Raw genomic sequence first — 23,356 nt, 5'->3', positions numbered from 1 at the left:
TGAGAAACAACGTTTCATTATCATATGCATATGTATTACTTGACTGACTATGGCTGATTTTAAACAATACTTTTATATACAGTCTATGCTTTTAACTCTAAATGTGACACGTTTTACTTTAACTATAGCCTTTAGTTAGCAATCTGAGACATCTTCACACAATATAAAATGATCTGCCATTTTAAGAGTCTGAAATGAAAGTGGTTTTGCATATCTTTAACATGGATACAGAATAAATAATAGATTTCTGTGTTTTTGGACAAAGAACGCATACAATGATTGTACTTACCACAATGCAACACACAGAAAGGCACAATGAAAACTTGAATAGTTTATTTGTTGAAGAATCAATTAACACAACATTAAATCCCTCTACCTACCACCCCCCTACACACACACACACACACACACACACACACACACACACACACACACACACACACACACACACACACACACACACACACACACACACACACACACACACACACACACACACACACACACACACACACACACACACACACACACACACACACACACACACACACAGCTGCCAGTTCTACTAATTAAATGTGTTCGTTTACAAATTTGCAAAACTACTCATTTATATACAAAAATGTCAAATCTTCAGTGAAATGTATCGCATTACAATTATCTAATAAAACCCATAAGCATTACAAAAAAAACTTTAGATATCCCATCGGTGATATCTGTGAACCACCAGCTCCCGTTCCGCTGTCTTTCACTACATTTGCTGGTTGAGCCAGTTTCGCAGAGTCTCTAGGTTTCTCTGAAACCAGCGAACATTTTTCTGCACGTTGTCCAGAGCAACCTGAGCAGCTCTCAGCTGTGACGCCTGCTCTTTGATGGACTCAAAGAACAACTGCACCTGCAGGATCAAACACAGATGAATTTACAAAAACAAGCATACAACTAAAGGTTTCTCAGAGATTTCCATGTCTAATTATCATCACTATTAGTACAGATATTGCCAATGCCAGCCATTAAATATTGAAATATTGGTAATCTCTAAATTGGCTCTAGACTTTAGATTAGTTCAAAACATAAGAGTGCATTTACTTCAGCGAGTTCCTCTGGAGATGAGAATTGGCCTGTGGTGCCAATGATGATGCTTCTAATACAAAATGAACCCAACTGGAACCTGGAGTGCAGAAAGACAACAGAGACACAAATTATTATATCTTCCTTTATTAGCTGTTACACACTTATTGTGAATCATCCAACAAATGTGTTGCTTGTGATATAATGAGGTCTTTATTATTGTAAATCAGAACCTGTTAAACTTGTTAAACAGCATTTTAGCTGCTTGAAAGCTCGGGCTTACTGGTTCACAAAAAGGATTTGCATTCAACTCACAGCAACTTGATGAGTAAAAAGCACTTATTAGAGGGTGAATATATAAACTGGTAAATATGTTAGTAGTAGTAGTAGTGGTGGTGATAGTAGCAGTAGTAGTAGTAGTAGTAGTAGTAGTAGCAGTAGTAGTGCTGGTGGTGGTGGTGGTGGTGGTAGTAGTAGTGGTAGTAGTAGTAGTAGTAGTAGTAGTAGTAGTAGTAGTAGTAGTAGTAGTAGCAGCAGTAGTAGTAGTGGTAGTAGTAGTAGTAGTAATAGTAGTAATTATGGCAAGCCATTTGAGTATTTATTCCACATCCTTGATATCAGACGGCAGCTGTCTACACTAGTTGGCTCTTTGATTCCACTTGTTAGAGATATGGTCAAACTAGTTTGGCATTCTGCTTTACTAGTTCAATAAAACATTACACTAGTCAGTCTTTTTCAGCGACTAGTGGCATATGGCAAGCCATTTGAGTATTTATTCCACATCCTTGATATCAGACGGCAGCTGTCTACACTAGTTGGCTCTTTGATTCCACTTGTTAGAGATATGGTCAAACTAGTTTGGCATTCTGCTTTACTAGTTCAATAAAACATTACACTAGTCAGTCTTTTTCAGCGACTAGTGGCACTTTTGTCCGACTAGTTAGCACATAAGCCTTACTAGTGACGCCAGGAGCAGCACTAGTTGCACCAAAGTATCAACATGTAAGCTTTTTCATGAACTAGTGACCCTCTGACCGTACTAGTGACGCTAAAAGTCTTACATGTTAACTAGTGCGCTGCAAAAGCTCTGACATGTTAACTAGTTACACAAAATAAGCACAACTAGTTAACTAGTGGCATACATTTGTCTGCACTAGTTAACTAGTGAGTGATTCTGGGTGCTATGGCAAGCCATTTGAGTATTTATTCCACATCCTTGATATCAGACGGCAGCTGACTACACTAGTTGGCTCTTTGATTCCACTTGTTAGAGATATGGTCAAACTAGTTTGGCATTCTGCTTTACTAGTTCAATAAAACATTACACTAGTCAGTCTTTTTCAGCGACTAGTGGCACTTTTATCCGACTAGTTAGCACATAAGCCTTACTAGTGACGCCAGGAGCAGCACTAGTTGCACCAAAGTATCAACATGTAAACTTTTTCATGAACTAGTGACCCTCTGACCGTACTAGTGACGCTAAAAGTCTTACATGTTAACTAGTGCGCTGCAAAAGCTCTGACATGTTAACTAGTTACACAAAATAAGCACAACTAGTTAACTAGTGGCATACATTTGTCTGCACTAGTTAACTAGTCGCACCCAGAATCACTCACTAGTTAACTAGTAAAGGCAAAAGGTTCACTAGTTAACTAGTTGACGCGTCTTTTGGCCTTACTAGTTAACTAGTGGGGCTCAAAATGTCTACACGTTAACTAGTGAACCCTTCGCCCTTTACTAGTTAACTAGTGAGATACATTGAAATTCCACTAGTGAACTAGTCGGGCTTAAAATGTTCACTAGTCGCACTAGTGGATCCCAAATGTGCACTAGTCGCACTAGTCGCACAGAATGCTAATGAGGAGGAGGGGAAATAATGCATCGAGGTCTCCTATTGGCCCTAAGATATAGAGCGCCACCCAGCCCAAATTGTTTCTTTAAGAGCTTAAATACACTGTGTTTTAAAATACAGTCATATGACCATATTTACAAAAATATAAAACAAAAGTATTGTTGTAATTATGATCATATGACTGTATATCAAATGAGGTAAGAACATTGAATACTTTGTTAAAATTAGAAAGTTGCCTTAGGACTGCAGACAGGAATATAGATCCTCTTTAAAACATTTTATTAAGCTGCAATTTGAAAGGTGCTGGATTAGAATAGAACTGTGATAACAGAAGGAGGGACATTAGTGATGGATAGAAAGAGGAAGTAACCCTCTTCGGATCACAGCTTTGAGAGATCGCCGTGACTTCCGTAAATATGGAGAGGTTGTTTATCATCATACGGATCTATCGTTACCCTGGTTTTAAGATCTGTCCAGTGTTTCAGCTTTATTCATTTCGTGGGCACCGCTGATAATATGTCCTACGATCATATCCGCTACTTTTGTGTCTCGAGTGCCGGTGTTCTCTCACACAAGCATACGCACACTCGCACCAACAAAAACACACACAGAAAGCGGAGCAAAGCAGAAACAGAAACATGTATTTTTCTAGGCAAAACACACACTGACTGACTTCCCACGGACAATATTTTAACAGTAGGCACTGAATACCCGACTGATGCACCTCACTTCTTCGAGACGTTGCTAAAAACATTGCAGGAGAACGCCCCCTAAGGCTCTCCCTCACAGAGCTGAACTGACCAATCAGAATCTGGGTCCCGCCTGCTTCATTTGCATATGGCTCACTAGTGAACGTGTATGCCATACACGTTCACTAGTGAGCCATATGAACGGCGACTAGTTAACTAGTGGATACATATTAAAGCTTACACGTTAACTAGTGAAGGCAGAATGTTCACTAGTTAACTAGTTGCCGCCTCCTTTGACCTTACTAGTTAACTAGTGAGGCTCAAAATGTGCACTAGTTAACTAGTGAGGTCCAAAGTGTCCACTAGCTACACTAGTGCAATGGTTTTTGCCCCACTAGTTAACTAGTTGTGCTTATTTTGTGTAACTAGTTAACATGTCAGAGCTTTTGCAGCGCACTAGTTAACATGTAAGACTTTTAGCGTCACTAGTACGGTCAGAGGGTCACTAGTTCATGAAAAAGCTTACATGTTGATACTTTGGTGCAACTAGTGCTGCTCCTGGCGTCACTAGTAAGGCTTATGTGCTAACTAGTCGGACAAAAGTGCCACTAGTCGCTGAAAAAGACTGACTAGTGTAATGTTTTATTGAACTAGTAAAGCAGAATGCCAAACTAGTTTGACCATATCTCTAACAAGTGGAATCAAAGAGCCAACTAGTGTAGACAGCTGCCGTCTGATATCAAGGATGTGGAATAAATACTCAAATGGCTTGCCATAGCCGTCTGATATCAAGGATGTGGAATAAATACTCAAATGGCTTGCCATAATAGTAGTAATAGTAGTAGTAGTAGTAGTAGTAGTAGTAGTAGTAGTAGTAGTAGTAGTAGTATTAGTAGTAGTAGTAGTGGTAGTAGTGGTAGTAGTAGTAGTAGTAGTAGTAGTAGTAGTAGTAGTAGTAGTAGTAGTATTAGTAAGGAAAATGCATTTTCATTTATTCATAAGGTTTTTATTATCTTATCTGTATTGTCACAATGTCTTATGTTGCACTAACCTCTGAACCAATGTGTCCCAGTTCTTTTTGACAAAGTTCCAGGCGAGGCGATGTCCCTGTGGGTTTCTGGCCACCATGAAAATGAGAGAGGAAAGATCCTGGGATCGAATCACCTTCCCTTCAAGACCCAACTCCAGCAATCTGAAAAATAAACACACACAGAATATAACATGCTCTATTAGAGTCACATTATCTATCATCTAACTCTGACAAGGACACAGAATAAATATTAGATTTCTGTTGGCTGCAGCACTGGGATGTAATACCCTATGTTTGCCCACATGGTGGCAGCATACACTGTGTAAAAAATGAAAAAGAGAGAAGATGTACCTGTGTAGTTTGTTTGTGTCTCTGCTGCAGGTTAAGGCAAACAGGATTTTGCCTTTTAGTGCTGCAGACGAAGAGATGTTGTATGTGTGTAAGAGTGAAGCCCAGCCGTGGTCCTCCTGAGCTCCGACTGAAAACACTGTCTCTGCCACATCGGTTGGCAGGCTATGGTAAACACAAGCAGAGAAGTGCACATTAGAGACATGATGAAATACAACATTAAATAGCCCAGCCGCACACAGGCCATAGCTGCTGTTTATTTGAATGATATCAGAGTTTGGTGAATTATAATGATGAGTGTAAAAAATATAATTTCGGCAGACATACTTGAGTGTACCCTTGGACTGCAGCCAGTGTTTGAAGCTCTGACGGGCCCGCTCCAGACAGGGAGGGTCATCCAGGTGACAGGCCAGTGACAGGAGCTCTGACCTCAGCCGTCGCTCGGACACAGAGCCCCCGTCGCTCCACGTCTGCTGGTCAATGACAGCACGGAAAAATCGCAGGATGTGCATCTGCACACATAAAAAGAAAGCATTAACCATGAAAATAAACTGCTTTTAATGCCAACATTTGCATATACAGTATATCACCCTCATTGTGTAGTCTTCTTACCCGCAGCTTGCGTGTGACATCAATCTCATTCCTTTTCTCAATCATATGGTAAAAGGCCTGCAGAGAGCCCAGTCCTTGGAGGAGAGGCACGTTGTGTGTCTCCAATTGCAGGTAACCAATCAGGTCTAAGCCTTTATCGAGCGACAGGTGACCTGCCCTTTGGAGACATGCAAGAATATTTCAAAATGTTAGATTTCAGGAGGGATCATTTAGGCTGTTTTTTTGACTGTCTGTGTTGGTCTAACACAAACCCACAAGAACACATAGATGCTTACGTGACCAATTGAAAAGCGTTGTGTATTAATTGAGTCCTGTCTTTGTAGCTCAGAGCGGTGTGGTTTTGTCTCAGTAGTTTTGTCATCTTGTCCCAGCCACCATCCTCGTAATGAACCACATAATAGCCTGTCATGTCAGTGTTGACTTTCACCCAGCTGACTTCCTCTCCAATGTGTATACTGTCTAAATGAGAAATAAACAGAATAATAGAATAAAAAACACTATAATGTCAAAGCAAAAGTGATATTATACATGATTTATATTTAACACATTCGCTCTTTACCTGTTTGTGTGGTCATCAGGTGTCTGTGGATGGTGTTTGAAGCATCCGTCTTGTATGTCAAAGGGATGTGCCAAAGGAAACTACAGGAAAATAGAGTTTTATTGTATCATCAGGTCAACTTAAAGGTTTTACTGGGTAATACCAAATTAGAATAGTTTTAGAAACTGTGAAAGTGCATGTGCATGCTCACCCCTTTTGCAAAGAGGACCAGAGAGGATCAGAAGGCAGCACTGTCCTCAGGAACCTGTCCTGTCTGAGCAGCAGATGGGGCCCCTTCCTAGTAACGGTTACCAGAGGAATACCTTTCTGCAGAATCCAAGTGTTCATCATGGCTGTCAGGTCCAGGTGTTCCCCTGCAAACAGGTACTGAAGGAAACAACACGTGCGACCGCACCATGGCACAAGGTCAGATCGAAATCTTTTAAAAGGTGCTTGAGGAAAACCCATGAAAAAAAGGTCAGAAGGTTTGTTATGTTTACTCACTGCATTCTTGGAGGCCTGGCTGCTGCTGTAACAGTGTTTTCCTGAGATGAAGTCCTCCTCGGAGCATGTCTGGAAAACAACCAATAAATACCCTGCATTGCACCTTACCATAATACATGAACATTTATTTTAAGGCAGCTGTTCAATTAAATCTGTGATCGATATCATTCAATACAACTAACTTTGAGACTTAATTTGTGTGAGATTTCTAATCTATAACAATGTACACCATGTCTCAGTGGTGTATTCTTTTTAAATGATTTACATTACTGGTAAAAGAGAACATAATACTCTAAAAACAGACATACTTTTCATTTTGATTGATACCCTACTTTGAGAAACTTTCAAGTATCAGCAGTTGATTTATGCCATAATGAATGAACAGGCACTGCTGTCTGAAAGGTATGGAAATATCTACATTTAAAAAAAAACACTACAGCATCCATTATGAAATGTTAAGTTAGTTAATAAATATACCAGATATCTAATATATGGAATAAAACAAATACTAAAAAGATTAGTTAATTGCTTTACAAGAAGTCAAAAGACTTCACAGTGAATTTCACACACATGTATGTAAATTGTGTTTGTACATTGGCTAGGCTGTCCCACAGGTCCTGGTTGAGTGCATTTTTGTAGCTGTATTTGCGGAGGTATTGCACGATCCCCCGCTGGAACACATCATCTGTCAGGAAGTGTCGCAGCATGTGCAGGACACATGCTCCCTGGTGGGAAAGAAAAGGTATTTTAATCAGGCCAGAAAATGTTATATTGTAGGTTGATTTCAACACAGTTTGAATGGAGTTACAATATTCATAAAGAGATCAAGTTATGCTGTGTGAGTTTAGCGGTCGTTTTCAAACAATTTCAAACCAGGCCAATCAGAAGTGTTTTTATATATCTTTGATTCTATGGATAAAATATTTCCACAGATTATACTCATAATTAATTGCCATTATCAGTTGAATGTTGTCTTTGGGAATGAATGAGAATGAAAGCTTACTTTGTCATAGGAGGCCGTGTCAAACATCTGTTTGATCTGAGTGGGGTTCTCTGCTGGGCTGGATATTGGCCGAGAGGAGTTCAAAGAATCGCTGCCAACTGCTGCAAAACAGGTGTGCAGAAGATATTCCTCCTGCAAAATTGCACACAAAACATGTTAATAAGTGCTCTCTTCTAGGCTTAATATTAATCTGCCACTATTAATCATTTATGTTGATTCTCGGATTAAACAAAGCACATACCACTTTGAGGTCAGGGTAAGTGGCCTCCACTGAAATATACTCCATGTATCGCGCAAATCCTTCATTCAGCCAGATGTCGTTCCACCACTCCATGGTCACCAAGTTACCAAACCACTGCAGGCAAAATCAGTAAGATTACTACTGAAGCTTAACAAATATGTAATCCTGTCACCAGAGTCCAGACACAATGTCACACTCTCACCTGATGGGCGAGCTCATGGCCAATCACCATAGTGATCCAGAGTTTATCAGAAATGGAGGATGTGAGAGGATCATAGAGAAGGCTGGTCTCTCTGTAGGTGGTCAGACCCCAGTTCTCCATCGCACCAGACTCGAAATCTGGGATGGCTATCAGATCTGAGAGAGGAAAAACACAGCTCAGGGAGCAGAGAGTGGCAGTGTAAAGAGAAGCAAATGTCACATTATGTAAAAAGTAGTGACAAAAACAAATAGAGTACCTTGCTTGGGAAGAGGATAGTGGATATTGAAATATTCATCGTAGAAATCTAGCATTTTGACAGCAACCTCCAGGGCGTAGCTAGTTTGCTGCCACTTCTCAGGGGAGGCATAGATGGACACCTACAGATACACAACAGTGCATGAAAAAGCAATTAGTGTCCTTGAGAGAGAAATATTGTTGGCGAGAAATGAAGGAAATCAAATATCGTTGGGGAAACCACACCTGCACCCCAGAGGATGTTGTTGCCGTGACAGATTTGAAGTCACAGACGACAAAAGCTACGAGGTACGTGCTCATCTTTACACTGACATCAAACTGGTCCTCAAGCAGGCCATCGCCTACTTCAACTGTCTTTACCTGAAATACACAAATCACATATTGTAGCCATTTCTTAAACATATGTAAACATGTGTGACACCTAGAATACAGGCAGCACTCACTATAGGCATGTTGGACAGGGAGATAAACTCTGGATTCCTCTTGATCCGAACGGTGAAATTGGCTTTGAAGTTTGGCTCATCAAAACAAGGGAATGCCATCCGGGCACTTGTGGGCTCAAAGTGAGTTGAAGCTAAGGTTCTGGAAATCAGAGAATAGTTTTTGTATATAGACAACAGACTATTGAATATTTTACTAAGCTTGCTGTGAATCATCTCTTACCTTGTCTCTCCTGTGCTGGTTCTGTAGGTGCTCTTATAGAAGCCATAGAAGCCTTCTGCAAGTTCTGCACCAAACTCAATGCACAGAAAGTACTTTCGCCCACTGCTGAGCACCCTGGGAGAGAAAATGCCAATCTGCTCATGGGAAGGGTGATGAAGAACTGGAAGAACCTAGAACAAGAGGAGATAGACAGTTGAAAATATGTGTTATTCAATGGTAACAAGAACAAATAAGCTGTAATAACATTAACTCTGCTTTTACCATTACCTTATCAGACAGATGAGTGAGGTTCTGGTCCAATATCGTGGCCTTTGAAATCTTCAAACCCTTGCTGTGTAACACGACCCAGTTTGTGTTGTTCTGGACGTCAATCTGGATCTGCACTGTGCCAGTGAAACTGAGACTAGTGAGATTGGGGTGCAGGTGGAGGTCGTAGTGAAGAGGAATGATGTACCTGAGATAAAGATACACTTGTTAATTCAATGATCCTGCAAAATGTACTTATGTCTTAGATGGGGCTGTTATAAAAAAAAGCATGAAGGGCACCTTGGCAGACGAAGACGGCTCCAAGGGAACGAGAGGTTATCCGATCCTTCAGGAGACTGTTCCCCTGCGGGTTGAGGAGGACTTGGTGCGTGTTTAGAACTTGTGTGTGAACCAACCAGAGACACATGGAATAGAGAGAGAACTAATAGCCCCAACAACGCCATCGTAGATGAAATGTCCTTCAACCAAGTCTTTCAAATAAAAAAAAGGGTTGTGTGAAATGCTAAAAGTAACTATTGAACCGGGGCATATAGGTTGAGTGTTGAATGTCTGCCGGGATGATGTCCAGATGTCATACTATCAGAATACTGCTGAATCAAAAATACCAGGACGTTTCCTCTGAAACCTGAAAGACATTTGAGCAGGATTAAAAATACATCACATATATATTTAAATGAAACGATTATACCAATGTTCTTTCTTGCCTCCTTCAGCCAGTTGTATGGTAATGGTTATGGTAATGGTTTCAAAAGTTATTTCCTCATCACTTTCGAACTTGGACCATACATAACTGCCACTGTTAAGTTGTTATCCAAACCTTCAAATAATGTATCTGCCTACAAACCTATTCATAAAGGGTAGCTTGCAATGCAGAAAAAATATATCAACGTACGAGGCAAATGTTTTTATATTACAAAGGGCTTCTGCATTCTGTTGAGAGGTTTGTTAATAAGCAAACTGAGCTAGGCCATAACAACAACACAACTCGATCTGAATGAGACTCAAACATGTGACAATCAAACCACATGATTTTCCATGGGACAAAACAGGCTGAGGACACAGCTATAACTGTGTGGGGACAACAGCTGCAGCAGCATAACTGCAGTTCAAACCAGGCTACTCACAGTAGCTGTGCTGCACCATGCAGATATGGTGAGGAAGATGTAATTCACAACATAAACGTAAATTAGTCTCAAATATTGTTATAAAGTCACAGTTAGTAAAGTATTGCTCACATTTAAAGTACTAAATTGGAAATGTCTTAGCAGTAATCAAATAGCAATTGTCTAAAGAGCTTTACCTCGTTTATTTTAGCGGCATCATCCTTCCCTGCATTTCCTGCTGTTGAGTTTCACTTTCTCTTATGAGTTCCATGTGCGTGTGCGTGTGCGTGTGCGTGTGCGCGCGTGTGTGTGTGCAGGTGTTAATAATAATCTGGGTGTGTTGATAGGATCATCCTTTTTTACCTCAACAGTCGTAGGCAGGTGTTTCCAGTAGATGAAAGGACTCTTCATTGACTCCACATTACGGTCCTCAGTTTTAACATTTTAACCAGTTAAAGCCCACATTGTGTAAAAAGAGCTCACAACAATAAGCACAAACTGTTCCCCCTGTGCCTCGTGTTAGGGTGGGGGGGTTTCATTGTTAGCATGAGGTCCAAACAATGTGACATGTCAATCCCCATAATGCAATGCTCCTGGCAAAGCCAAACGGCATGCCCCCATTTCACACAGTCACGCATATACACACAGTGCACACACAAACACTCACACACACAATACAGCAGTCACTGAAGCCACTAAAGCTGACAGAGACATGACTGAGCCATCCAACGGTTTATATTACCTTCCTATCATCTATTTGTGGACAGGTAAGGGTTCTCACATTTTAATACTTTTATATTATGAAAAGGGAATATTTTTTAGCCAATGGGCAAGAATATTCTACATCACTATTTAGTGAAGATCAGAAATATACAAAATATCAACTTCTCTGAGTTAGTTTTACTTTTGTCTTTCTGTACATTGAAAGAAAACTGCAGTGTCTGAACTTAATTAATGGCTGTTTCAGATAGAGTAAATTGAAGTCAATATTATTTACAAAGCAAAAATTACAAATTTGCAACAAAGAGCTTTTGACAATATTCTTAGTGTTTTGTATTAGGGTACCTTCTGCTAGAGTTACAACATAAAATATCAACGTTTTTTGGAGGTTTTTAAGATTTCAGCACAAAAATAACTTTAAGATGTGTAATAATGTTATATTGATGTCCTTGAAATTCTGTTCCCATGGGAAAACAGCAAAGTTGTTTGTTGTTTGTTTAAACAAATTGCAGCATATCTACAATTACTTTATACACTTTTTATACATCATTGCCTTGTTGTGTTTGAACCAAGGCATCACCTTCAGTCAGATAGTCACCAACCAAGATCTTTTTTTTCATTCTAATATCCTCTTCATGTATGTCATCTTCAAGGAGGAGTAAAGTGTGATGTGCTGGCATCTCTGGCCCCTCCGGTCCACCTGTCAGGGGAGAGGTTGGGCTGGACCCTGCTGGTCTGTATGGTGAGCGACTTCAGGAGAGGGCACCTAGAGGTCAGCTGGAGGTCACCATCAGAAGGCCAGGTATCCAGCTCCCCATACAGCATGGCTGTTAACAGGAAGCATCGTGGAAACAGCGCTGTGGCAATCATCACTGTGGCAACCGGCGACTGGCCATCGTACAGCTGCTCTGCGAGTCACAGACGTCACCCAAAAGTCCCCAGGAGACACCACTCATCAGGTAGGACTACACATCGCTGTTTCTAATTTCTATTCACAAATAAAAGCTACTTTTTGATTTACATAGGTAATTCTTTTTTATAATTTTAGATCACAAAGACAACACCTGCTATGAACGTGAAGAAACAGAAGGTAAAGGTTTGCCACTCATTAAAAAAAGAAACCTTCTGGGTCATACAGATGTTGTTTGTTATGTTGGTGTGTGATTTTTTTCTACAGATGTTGGTCTGCGGACTAATACAGTGGTAGTCTTGGCTCTGAGGCTGATTTTCATGAAGATCATCGTCTTCAACACTTTGATGACCATTTATGCTGTTATTAAGTGGTAAGAGGTTTCCACTCACATTCATAGTGTGGTCCTATAGTGTGTAATGTGTTTTAACTAACATTGTATGTAACTGTTCAATGTATTTAACCTTTCAGATGATTGAAATGGAGAGCTTCGTTGAAATCAAGTGACCTTGAAAAGAAACCTAACCCAGAAAGGGAAGTATTTCTTGTCTGAAGTCGGCAAAGTGAGGATTTCTGCATTGGAAGAAGTTGAGAATAGCCCACTTTTGGTTTACACTGAGTTTTGGATGGGAATCTCTTGGATTAAATGGGAAGTAGCAGGTCTCAATTTCTACTAATCTTTTGTGGCGCTCTTTCTCATTGACATCGCAGGTGTTGCAAACTGTGGCAGTTGAGCACAGATCTTGTTTGTGAGGCTGATCTTGGTATCTGATCAAAGCGTAACCTCAGACAGATGGGTTAGTGCACATGCTGTTATATGTGTGTGTGTTTGTGTGTGTGTTTATGTTTGTAAGAAGATCTTTTTGTGTTCTCACTGACCTTTATTCCTGAATTCCTTGAATGCCTAAAATACTATGAAAAATGTAGGGGAAACTTAGCTCAAGGTTTTGAACAAACAAATGAGCATCTTGTTTTGTTTTTGTATGTTCTGGTCAATTGTGACGTTAATAAACAGGAAGTAAACTTGAACCATTTTGACTTTATTGTTTTTGAAATAAAACACTTGCACACAGTTTTTTTCTCCATCTTTTTTTGTTTTTTTTGTTTTTTGAGCGCCTTAAGTAACACACTGACATAGCAACAGAGCACCACTAAGTGGCAGTACAATCACATCTGACATTTTTTTAAATTATTATCCAACAGCAAGAATATGGAGCTTAACTTCCTCTACAGGACACTACGTTCATAAATAAGTTAAGTATTTCAACACTGACCAGTCGCTCTTCACCAAACTGACACTCACACGCAATGTAAGAGATTACATTGCCAAGAACTGAGATTAAGCTGATTATTGCCAACCATTTAGGGCATCATTATACAAATGTTACAGGATAAAAAGGCTCATAATGAGTCTCATAGTGTTAAGGGACATTTCTATCAGGTTTGAAATGGCATACATTTTCCACAACACACTGCTGAAGCACATGTCTCAGCAGAGAGTGTGGTTTGCAGTGTTTTTTCTACACTCCAGTATGTTACACTTATCCCACCCAGGAAGGATCAGCTCATCAAAAACAATCTACAGTAGCAACTTTAAAAAAAGAAGAGTGTGGCAAAGATAACGGTGCTGGTTTGGTGGTGAGCTATGATCTCCTTTGTACATAAACATACAATATCTGTCTTTGGCTCAAATTAACACAACAAAGATACAAAGCGCAACATACATGAGCCCGTATTGTCACAGCCTTTTGTCAAAATGGTGTGGAATAAAACAAGCACATCCAAGCATGTCACCAACTGGTAAAAAACAACACAGGCACACTCACACACACTTTCACACACACTTTCACACTTTCACACTTTCACACACACACACTCCAGATATTTGAAATCAGGACTGAGGAAAAACAACAAATTCAAACGGCAACATAATTGTACTGATGGAATTTGCTGAGACAATATTCATAATACATTCAATAGAGAACAACTCACATTGACCGACTCGCATTAAAATGAGATGCTGAGTCAAATCACCTACTGGAAGAATGATGGATATCAATAAAATGGCAGCTCCTTGAATTTAAAAGACTTACTTTGAAATGATCAAAAATGTATATTACAGATGGTCTCCAAAACTTGAGCCATTGAGGATTGGTGGAGGACAGCAAGAGAGAGAGGAAAAAACACTGATGTGGATTTATAGGAATAAAACAAAATAAAGTGCTTCTGTTTAAAACAAACATCCTCTGTCTGAGGTATCAAAGAATAATCACAACAAATGACACAAAAACAACTTTACGCCATTACACTGTCCACTGAAGACAAGCTATTTACAGTTTGGAGTGTATATCCACACACTCTATTCACCCACACATGTTTGTGTCATTGTCAGGCGTCTTATTCAAAGATAAAGACAGATTGTGAAAGCCATCATCACAACTCTTGAGTTACTGCCCAGTAGGCTGACTCTGCCAGGTATGTCAAGTTAGTGTTGCCAGTATTTTTTGGCCAAAAGCTTGAGTTCTCAGTAACCGTCCAGCTGTTTCCTCTTTACATGAGAGAGGCGTCAGTGCTCAGTATCAGTGCCTTAGCTAAAAACTTCCCAAAATCTCTCTAGTGCACACACATACACAAACTTCCTGCTTTGCTCTCACATCGCCACACTCAGGAAACACAGAAAGAGCACAGCCAGTTGTTTGATATGTTGAGAATCAGAGTGTAAGGTGGAGTGGGCCGAATCGCGGGGGTAGATCCTCCATTTATCCTGATGAGGGTGGAGACTCTCCATGTCCTTCTGGGCGCTGTACGCCGCCACTGTGAAGTTAGCATCCCCGGTGGTGAGGAGATCAAACACACAGGAGTGGAAGTAAATGTCCTGCACCTCCAGCTGCTCCCTGCAGCGTTGCTTGGCCCCCTCCACACTAAAAATCTGCGCTGCACCGTAGGGGGATGCTTGTGTCTGTGAGGAGTAGCTGGGTCGGCGTAGCTGCAGGCCGAGCGGCGGAGGGGAGAGGGGCAGGGGGAGGTGCCCCGCCTTGTCGATGCGCTCTCCCCCGGGGCAGCCGTTCAGGCAGAGCTGCAGGTCCTGGGTGGAGTCATAGGCCTGAGCCAGCTCCTCCGGGATCCGCACTGCCATGGTGAGGTAGCGGCCCAGCTGGCGCACGATCACAGTTACACCGATGTAGCCGGCGTGCAGCTCCACATGGTGCCCTGGGCTGCGCTCAGAGATCCACAGCGCCCGCACCTTCCCAGTGGCACCTTTTGTACCGACAGACATGTGGATGGGCTCTCCGCTGCTCACCGTACCATCATCAAATGCAGCCGGGAGGTTGTCTGTGACGGCCTGGTAGACCCTCTGGTCTGTGCACCCCTCATAGGGCTTGAAGATGATGGTGATCTATAGAGACAGAGAGAGGAGCATCAGGTTAGTCAGACATATTTTTGTTTCAAGTTGGTTCAATGAATGATATAGAGTTCACAAGTCAATTCATTTAGGACAAACACTACTACAGTAAGGAGATGAGACAATAGGCAAGGCAATTCAAGTTTGCTCATATAGCACATCTCAACAAGAGGAAATTCAAAGTGCTTTACAGAAAAAAAACATTAAAAGCATTAAGGTATGGTGTATAAATACATTTAAAAACAGTCATTTAAAAGCAAGGAGAATAAAAAGCTACAATAGAGTAAGACAGGTATTAATTACAAGAATAAAAGTTATTGTGCAGATATGAATAGTTATTTGATTTATTACAAGGTGGCGGCAAAAAAAAAGTCTTCAGTCTGAATTTGAAAGAAGTAAGAGTTTCAGCAGACCTGCCGTATTCTAGTACTTTGTTCCAGATATATGGAGCATAGGTAGGAAACAATATGAAGATGAAATGTCGAGCTGCAAAGATTAGTCAATTATTTGATTATATAATTGAAAATAAATAAATTGGCAACTATTAACCCTGGGGATTTGCTACTTTTGCTTGTATAACATATCTTTGTTTGACATTCACAATCAGCAGTTGCAGCCCTAATTAATTGCTTAGTTAATCGACAGAAACTAATCACCAACTACTTTTATAAGTGATTTATCATCTAAAATGAATGTCTTTCATTTACGCATTTGAACCATTAATCAATTAATCAAGAAAAAGTACCAGAATAATTGGAAAAGATGACTAGAGATAAGGTAAAAGGTACTCCTCTCTCTGTCTGTCTCATACCCGCACACAATCACAGGCACAAACACGCACACAAATATTAACATTCACCCGTTACACAGGTTATTGACTCTCATCACCCTACATTTGATAAATTACTAAATTACTTTTTAACAAGTTGTAATTGGACACAGCTATGCAAACATGCTGACACATGCACACACATGCACACACACACACACACACACACACACACACACACACACACACACACACACACACACACACACACACACACACACACACACACGCACACACACGCACACACACGCACACACACGCACACACACACACACGCACACACACGCGCACACACACGGCTCAGTGGTAAGTAGAGCCAGTGGTGGGTACAGGGTGTGGTGTGAGCATTACGGTTAGCACTAGCATCATAGTTCCGGTGAATGGCGGCTTTGTTCACATGACAGCCGTGAGGAATGAGGCCTGGCAGGCCATTAGGCCTGGAGGGCTGTTAATGTGTGTGAGTGTGTGTGAGGGAGAGGGTGTGTGTCCCTAATAATCGTGACTAATAACTTGCCCCACCACTGACACAAGGTCAAACCTTCAGTTCTACAGTGTAGCAACTCTACTATTTGCTTAATGTGTGTGTGTGTGTGTGTGTGTGTGTGTGTGTGTGTGTGTGTGTGTGTGTGTGTGTGTGTGTGTGTGTGTGTGTGTGTGTGTGTGTGTGTGTGTGTGTGTGTGTGTGTTTGTGTGTGTGTTTGTTTTATGTCAATGTGTGCATGACTAAGTGTATGCATGGGTGTGTATGTGTTTTAATAATTAAAGCTATCGACTAAGCTAGAGAGGGTAGATCATCGGGGAAATATCAACATAGCTTCTTTAACACCACAAAGATCACCTTGTGTGGCTCGCCATCCATTTAGCTGTGCGTGTTTGTGAGTGTCTTTTTGTCATAAAGGGATAAGGACTCTTAACACGCATAGTGCTTTAAGCTGAGTGCAAGGAGTGGCACTTATGAGACACACACACAAATACTTGAAAACACACACATGGGTAAACAGTGGGTCCTTTCAAACATCTCATTCCATGTTATTAGAGGTCAGGCTATATGCAGCCATAAACCAAGTTAACTAAGTTTCCAACACTGCCTCAGTCACAAGAGATAGTCACAAGATCGGGCTGTTGGCCTCACACCTCTTGAGTCTAAGGAAGCGAGAGACATTGAGACAGAAAGAGAGAGAAAAGTAGAGCAGGGAGAGCACATTGATACGATTTCTTACTCTAACGCAGAGAAAAGCAACTTAAAAGGTCATTATTGAAAAAATGTGTCCCTCTTACCGACACAATTACCTCCATTAGACCAGCTGCTCTTACTTAATATACTCTTTCAGTCTTAATACAAACAAATTAGACCCCAAAAGCCTGTTTCGCTTTGTTTCCCCTCTTAAAAATATATCTTCTCACCTTATTGGTTGCTGTGGCGCTGGAGCCAGGTACCACGGGGACATTAGTGACCTGTACTGACAGATAGTCGTTGTCGATTAGAGGCCACGCCCCCTGCACCTTGCATGTCTGGAAGCTGTCCTTAAACGTCCTCAGGTGTGGGTCCCCGAACAGCCCGCAGAACAGGTAGACAGGCCGAGTGTGGACATGGTCGTGGGCGTGTGTGTGGGAGTGTGTGTGTGCGTGCTGGGTGCGACTGTGGTAGTTGCAGGGCTCGTGTTGGACCTCAGGGCGCGTGGAGGACGTGGGCCCGTCTCTGGAGCAGTTCCTCTGACTCATGAGGTCGGAGATGCCCAGCATGGCCGCGTGGAAGATGAGGTCCCCCCGGCAGGACTTGGCTGTCTTCTGGGTGCAGGCCGAGTATGAACGTAAAGCCTTGCAGAACTCAGTGTGAATGCCATCCACCGCCGGAGACAGGTGGGAGGTCAGGGACACAAAGTCGGTGTTGCACTTCTGGATATGGCAATGAGGGGTGGCCACCTGGCACTGACCTGGAGAGGGCAAAGAGCGGAGAGATTGTTATCAAAGTGATAGATAGTACAGATTACAGTAATATAACCAGAGGAGCAGCTACAACTAGGGTGGGCAATATATTGATATATATACTCATTTGTTTTTATATCGTAATAAATGTTTTTTTCTGGTGTTATACGCTGATTTACAGAAAGTTATACAATTCTCTGAACCAACAGGACTGTTCCAGCTGTTCTATAATGTCCATTCACTAATTAAGTCATTAGATAAATTACTGATAATTTATCAAAAAAAATCTTATCGAATAAGATTTTGAAAGCATATAGGTCTACCCTATAATATCATTGCAATAATGATATTAAGGTAGCTGGTTTAAAAGATTGTGATTTTATATGTTCACCATATCACCCAGCCCTCTCTACAACAACCACAAGTCTGATAATGTGGGTATGTACTAAACTCAGAGGTTGATTTAACTAGAAATGTGCACATAGAAGGAAACTAAGGTTACTTTGAACTTAAAAACACACAATGCTACCGGTCGGTAACAATGCAACCTAATAAAATTGAAAAAAAGAACCCTGCGCTAGTAAAAGATCTTGATGAATCAGTAGTGCCGCTCTGGAGTGTAATAAATCTGAAGTGTAATAAACCAAAGAGCAGCCGGAGAGAAAAGATAAAGAACATTTTCCCACAAGGAGTGAGATAATACAGCTCATAAAGACAAGGAGCACATAACACATACAGTATTAAAGAAGGAGCGAGCAAGACACGTCAAGGTGTGCTATGTACACAAACCTGCTACCATTAGTTTGAAACGCTCATAATAATAATGTCAAGGCTGTGGGAAAGGTTTTGATTAATTATTTGTAGAGGGCATTGTATTTAAGATCCTGCTTTTCCAAATAAAATACAAAGCCAGAAATGTACCTTCATAAGATAAAGCTTTTACTTTAGTGTTTGTTTAAAGCTTTGAACACCATAGTAGGCTGAAAACAGTAAATGTATCCTAATGACTTTATTCTGCCCATGTATATACATTAGAAACAAATGTCATGGTCTGAAATTGTTCCTGATGTTTTATCGGTTGCTATATTTTCGAATAAAACAGGGGTCAAACTTTCCTTTTATATCATAGATCATCAGAGAGAGAGGGAGTAGGAGCGAGGGAGAGATTAGAGACCAGACCTAATGCATCAGTCACAGCGTGCTACTATTAGATTAGGCCAGAGAGAGGCTCTGCAGTGTATGGGCAGCTGTACACACACACACTCACATACACACACACACACACACACATACACACACACACACAAATAGCTTTCTTAGAAAGAATGCCGCTTATGCTTCCGTTAAACGTACACAGTCTGTGATCTTCAGATGGTGGTATGATCTCCTAATGGCCGACCAAATAAAAAAAGAAACAGAAAGTGCATGGTGTTTACTGATATCAACAATTTTCTTTGTGACACCAGCACCTCACAACCAGTAACACATCAACTCACAAGCAAACAGCACATTCCAGCTTTCCTTTGTACATTTATTTGATTTCAGGGCATGGCAGAGTTGGGCGCCACCATTTGGGGGCAGCAGTGCTCTGAGTTTTAGAAATGAAGGTGCAGGTAGGACCCCCACTCGCACCACGCTTCAGAATCTCTCTCCTGCATGTTAAATACTGACAGCAACCCACAGCAACCCACAGAAACCCACACACACACACACACACACACACACACACACACACACACACACACACACACACACACACACACACACACACACACACACACACACACACACACACACACACACACACACACACACACACACACACACACACACACACACACACACACACACACACACACACACACACACACACACACACACAGCCTGCCGTCCATGCCGACCACCACTGTACAGACGGTCTGAGTACTGAGGACACATTGTGTCTTTGACTGGCGCACCAACAGCCTCCTTTTTTCCTTCCTATCTGCCTAGCAGTACCTAAATACCGCTCCCAATCTAATCAGAGTGGGTTTATTCTCTTTCGAAGGGATATCAGAATCATGAGCTGCTCTAAAAACACACAAAAGCACTCATTCACTGATATTTTCCCAGCAGGGTGACGTAGCAGACAGTCGACACTGTAACTGAAGGACTCGGGTTCAAACCGCTGACTTATATAAAGGTTGAAACCTCTCTGATGACAAGCATCTACTGGAGTTTCACAGCAGCTGACCCTGCACTTTTGCCTGCCTGGGTATACATCTAGCAAGGAGAGATGATTTCCACATGATGATTATTAATATGAAGCACCATTTTTTCCATTAATCTCTCTCCTGTGAAGCCGTCCTCTTAAGCGTCCTTTCTAAGCCTGCGTAGCTGTAATTTCAAGAAAGAAAATCCAATCTATGCATATAAAAGTGCAATTTGTGGAAAGATGAGATGAATACAGAATTGATTTGAAGATATTGTAAAGAAGAGTGTGAAGATCTCCTCCTGTGAGGAGCTGATGCAGGAGAGTCGTTCAACACATGCCGGCTTGGTTTATTTCATCCCCTGGGGTGAGTATCTAATATAGACACAATAAAACAGCCAGCAGTGCCCACACCTCTCCCACCACAATATGAACCTGTCTTTTTCACTCCTTCCCCCTCTCCCAGGTCTCCTATTTTCTCTCAAGCCTCATTTGCTGTCAGATTTGTTTCTTAAATCCTTCCCTTCTATCGGTACTGTTATGATACAGCCCTATGCTTTTCTCGCCCTCAGCCCTCTCTGTCTGATTCCCTGCTCTCTCTCTCTCTCTCTCCCACACATCCTGAGGCCGCCTCTCTACCATCAGACAGAGGTCAAAAGATCCAGCAGCCGAATCTCTCCGGCTCAGTTTAGCGATTCTCTCTCCCTGTTTGATGTTCTCCAAATTCTCTAATCTCCGTAAATCAGAGAAGGATCTGCTGGGATCATCTCTCAACTGAGGGAATGGCTTGTGAAGTGCTTATTGATCACCTTGTTGTGTGTACTCTCTCTCTCTCTCTCACACACACTGAGCTCAAATCACACAAACATCCCTCAAAGCTAAAAGATACAAAGCATTACAGGAGCTCACTACAGCATGCTCTCTTTCTCTTTCTCGACCTGACAAGCATGAGGCAAACAATAGTCAACAACTACAGACATGGACCGACGGCTGGAGTAAAATATGTCAAAATATCTTGATATGTACACAAGTTATAACAAATAAAACAACAGACTCAATAATACACATTCTTTCCCGGTGACGGATGTGTAGCAGAAGGTGCCATAGGGGTCTTTAATGCGAAGTGGGTCTCTGTGTTCCCACCAGGCTTCGTGCAGAGGCGGTTTTGTCCCGCTGGCTGAGCCGTGTTAAACTAATTACTGGAGGTGTGACTGCTCAACAGACAGCCGCCACAGCAGCCGACCCCCTGCACACACAGCAACACACACACCCAAAAAGAGCCGTTTATTTGATAGATGACATTATACTGATTTATATATTAAACATGCCTCTGCGATGATGAATTTGAAACCAAAAGACAATGTGGTAAATAGTTGGTTAGTAAATCATGGAGTCTGTTGCCACTAAGAATGAGTCATATTATGTTTAAGTATCAGTAGCCCTAACAAACACCTTGTAAACTTTCAGGGAACACACTCTTCTTTTGTGAAATTCTTCTGTTTTTTCTTTCTCCTGTCCAGCATGTGGATAAGATTGTGAGGTGTGATTTTCTGCTTTTGGTGATTATTAGAAAACAAACAACCACAGATTCAAACGCAGTGCCGTTCACTTCAATGCTATCATATGACGCATTATATTAATGTGCACCGTGCAACTGAACATTAACTGTATTTCCCAATATATGAAGTCTTATTTACAACAGTTCAGCCCTAATCCTAACTTTATATGATCAGATGTACACTTTAAATGGATCCTGGTTTGTTTGATATTGCTCTGAGTATAAACTGTGATCTGCTATATGGACATGAGGAGAGATAGCCACCCTATCTTCCCTTCTCTTCCCCTCCTCCATGAGCCATTAAGGGGCAGACAGGAGAATGACGGCCCAGGAGAGAGAAGGGGAAACTCGATCCGTGCTCAGACTGCTGCACTGCCGCTGGAGAGAGAGCCATTGTCAGGCAGCCCTGGGCCCAGCACAAAGATCAGCTCCGCATGGATTACACACGCATAATAACTAATAAAGTATCTCTAATCAAGACTTAATGCAACAGACAGAGAAACAAACATGATTTGACTGCGGTTATAGTGTGAAACTGGAGAACAAAGTGCAGGAAATGACAGATTAGCTGCGACCACGAGCGAGAGACACACTATTTGTTGCAGTGATAGAGTGCAATTAGTTACCTAGTTGAGCACCGCAGCAGACAGCGATGATCAGCAGCAGCAGTGGCCGGAAGCGGCGCACCAGAGACGCGGAGACGAGGCGCTCAGCCCCGCGGCAACAGCATCCGGCTCTCCCCATCCCCGTCCATGCAGGGCCAGGAGGGGAGAGTGGACAGTCTTCCGAAAGGCGAGGAGGGGTGGTGTCCAGGCCTTCTCACTTCTACTTCTTCTTCTGCCTCTTCTGACTCTTCTGCCTCACTCTTCTCTCCTTCCTCTCCTCCTCGGGTGCGCATTAAAACACAGCTGCTCCGCGGAATGCAGGGCGGAGGGGGTCGAAAGGCAGGAAGAAATCAAAGTGCAAGAGAAGTCACTCCGAGGATAGTTTTACTTTTTGCCCGGCACTAACCCAACACACCCACGTGATTTAAGTGCGCTCCCTTCACGGTCGGACTTTCGCCAGGATTGAGATCACTCTGTGCTCTCCTCTCGTCCCAAACACGCACAATCACATCACTCTTCCTCACCAGGCCGGGGTTTCTCATCCACTCCTCCCCTTTCACTTTCTCCTCCTCCTCCTCCTCCTCTGCCCCTCCAACAAATCAATAGAGAATCAACCAAACCCTGTTGGCGGAAAACCCGCCTACCACCACTCACTCACTCTCTCTCTCTCTCTCTCTCTCTCTCTCTCTCTCTCTCTCTCTCTCTCTCTCTCTCTCTCTCTCTCTCTCTCTCTCTCTCTCTCTCTCTCGCTCTCGCTCTCTCTCTCCCACACACTCACTCTTAGAGAGAGGTCTGTCTACAAAACGAATGAAGAAGTTGTAAAACGTTGGTAAGGTGCCATG

The 23,356-nt window shown here is 42.0% G+C and overlaps 3 protein-coding genes across 4 annotated transcripts; 1 reads left to right on the top strand and 2 right to left on the bottom strand.

The window, feature by feature from the left end:
* Positions 1–318: 318 nt before the first annotated feature.
* erap2 (endoplasmic reticulum aminopeptidase 2) lies at positions 319–10,872 on the bottom strand. Of its 2 annotated transcripts, none has more exons than XM_079688856.1 (21): positions 10,736–10,872; positions 9,549–9,894; positions 9,270–9,456; positions 9,003–9,172; positions 8,783–8,921; positions 8,565–8,699; positions 8,341–8,461; positions 8,085–8,239; positions 7,883–7,996; positions 7,642–7,773; positions 7,232–7,363; positions 6,639–6,707; positions 6,346–6,521; positions 6,156–6,235; positions 5,872–6,055; positions 5,597–5,753; positions 5,312–5,496; positions 4,988–5,149; positions 4,658–4,798; positions 1,084–1,165; positions 319–892 (listed from the first exon to the last, which is right to left on the bottom strand). In XM_079688856.1, exons 2-21 carry the CDS (start codon positions 9,710–9,712, stop codon positions 749–751), a joined length of 2,829 nt encoding a protein of 942 aa, XP_079544982.1. In that variant the 5' UTR covers positions 9,713–9,894; positions 10,736–10,872; the 3' UTR covers positions 319–748. The 2 variants fall into 2 exon arrangements, with proteins under 2 accessions (XP_079544982.1, XP_079544981.1); XM_079688855.1 differs by lacking the exon at positions 10,736–10,872 and adding an exon at positions 10,570–10,682.
* Positions 10,873–11,006: 134 nt separating this feature from the next.
* LOC307043912 (uncharacterized protein) lies at positions 11,007–13,075 on the top strand. Its single transcript, XM_079688858.1, has 5 exons — positions 11,007–11,139; positions 11,746–12,051; positions 12,141–12,182; positions 12,270–12,375; positions 12,474–13,075. Coding segments are annotated over exons 1-5 (510 nt in total). The 5' UTR covers positions 11,007–11,084; the 3' UTR covers positions 12,475–13,075.
* Positions 13,022–23,087, bottom strand: rgmb (repulsive guidance molecule BMP co-receptor b). Its single transcript, XM_079688857.1, has 3 exons — positions 22,536–23,087; positions 17,639–18,168; positions 13,022–15,399 (listed from the first exon to the last, which is right to left on the bottom strand). Exons 1-3 carry the CDS (start codon positions 22,651–22,653, stop codon positions 14,653–14,655), a joined length of 1,395 nt encoding a protein of 464 aa, XP_079544983.1. The 5' UTR covers positions 22,654–23,087; the 3' UTR covers positions 13,022–14,652.
* Positions 23,088–23,356: the final 269 nt, after the last annotated feature.

Source organism: Notothenia rossii (genome assembly GCF_949606895.1).
Source record: "Notothenia rossii genome assembly, chromosome: 6".
Classification (NCBI taxonomy): domain Eukaryota; kingdom Metazoa; phylum Chordata; class Actinopteri; order Perciformes; family Nototheniidae; genus Notothenia; species Notothenia rossii.
Note: the sequence above shows the minus strand (reverse complement) of the source record. Positions and strands in the feature narration are given on the sequence as shown.

Bases quoted from the DNA above. Each gene is read 5' to 3' on its own strand.
- LOC307043912 (XM_079688858.1), top strand. From the start codon at position 11,085: ATGACTGAGCCATCCAACGGTTTATATTACCTTCCTATCATCTATTTG. The intron at 11,140-11,745 runs GTAAGGGTTCTC...GTCATCTTCAAG, and splicing joins TATCATCTATTTGTGGACAG to GAGGAGTAAAGTGTGATGTG. The intron at 12,052-12,140 runs GTAGGACTACAC...TTATAATTTTAG, and splicing joins CAGGAGACACCACTCATCAG to ATCACAAAGACAACACCTGC.
- erap2 (XM_079688856.1), bottom strand. From the start codon at position 9,712: ATGGCGTTGTTGGGGCTATTAGTTCTCTCTCTATTCCATGTGTCTCTG. The intron at 8,922-9,002 runs GTAAGAGATGAT...TCTGATTTCCAG, and splicing joins ACCAGCACAGGAGAGACAAG to AACCTTAGCTTCAACTCACT. The intron at 7,774-7,882 runs GTATGTGCTTTG...GCAATTTTGCAG, and splicing joins CTTACCCTGACCTCAAAGTG to GAGGAATATCTTCTGCACAC.
- rgmb (XM_079688857.1), bottom strand. From the start codon at position 22,653: ATGGGGAGAGCCGGATGCTGTTGCCGCGGGGCTGAGCGCCTCGTCTCC. The intron at 18,169-22,535 runs GTAACTAATTGC...TGCCCTCTCCAG, and splicing joins CTGCTGCGGTGCTCAACTAG to GTCAGTGCCAGGTGGCCACC. The intron at 15,400-17,638 runs GTGAGAAGATAT...CTGTCTCTATAG, and splicing joins GCGCCACAGCAACCAATAAG to ATCACCATCATCTTCAAGCC.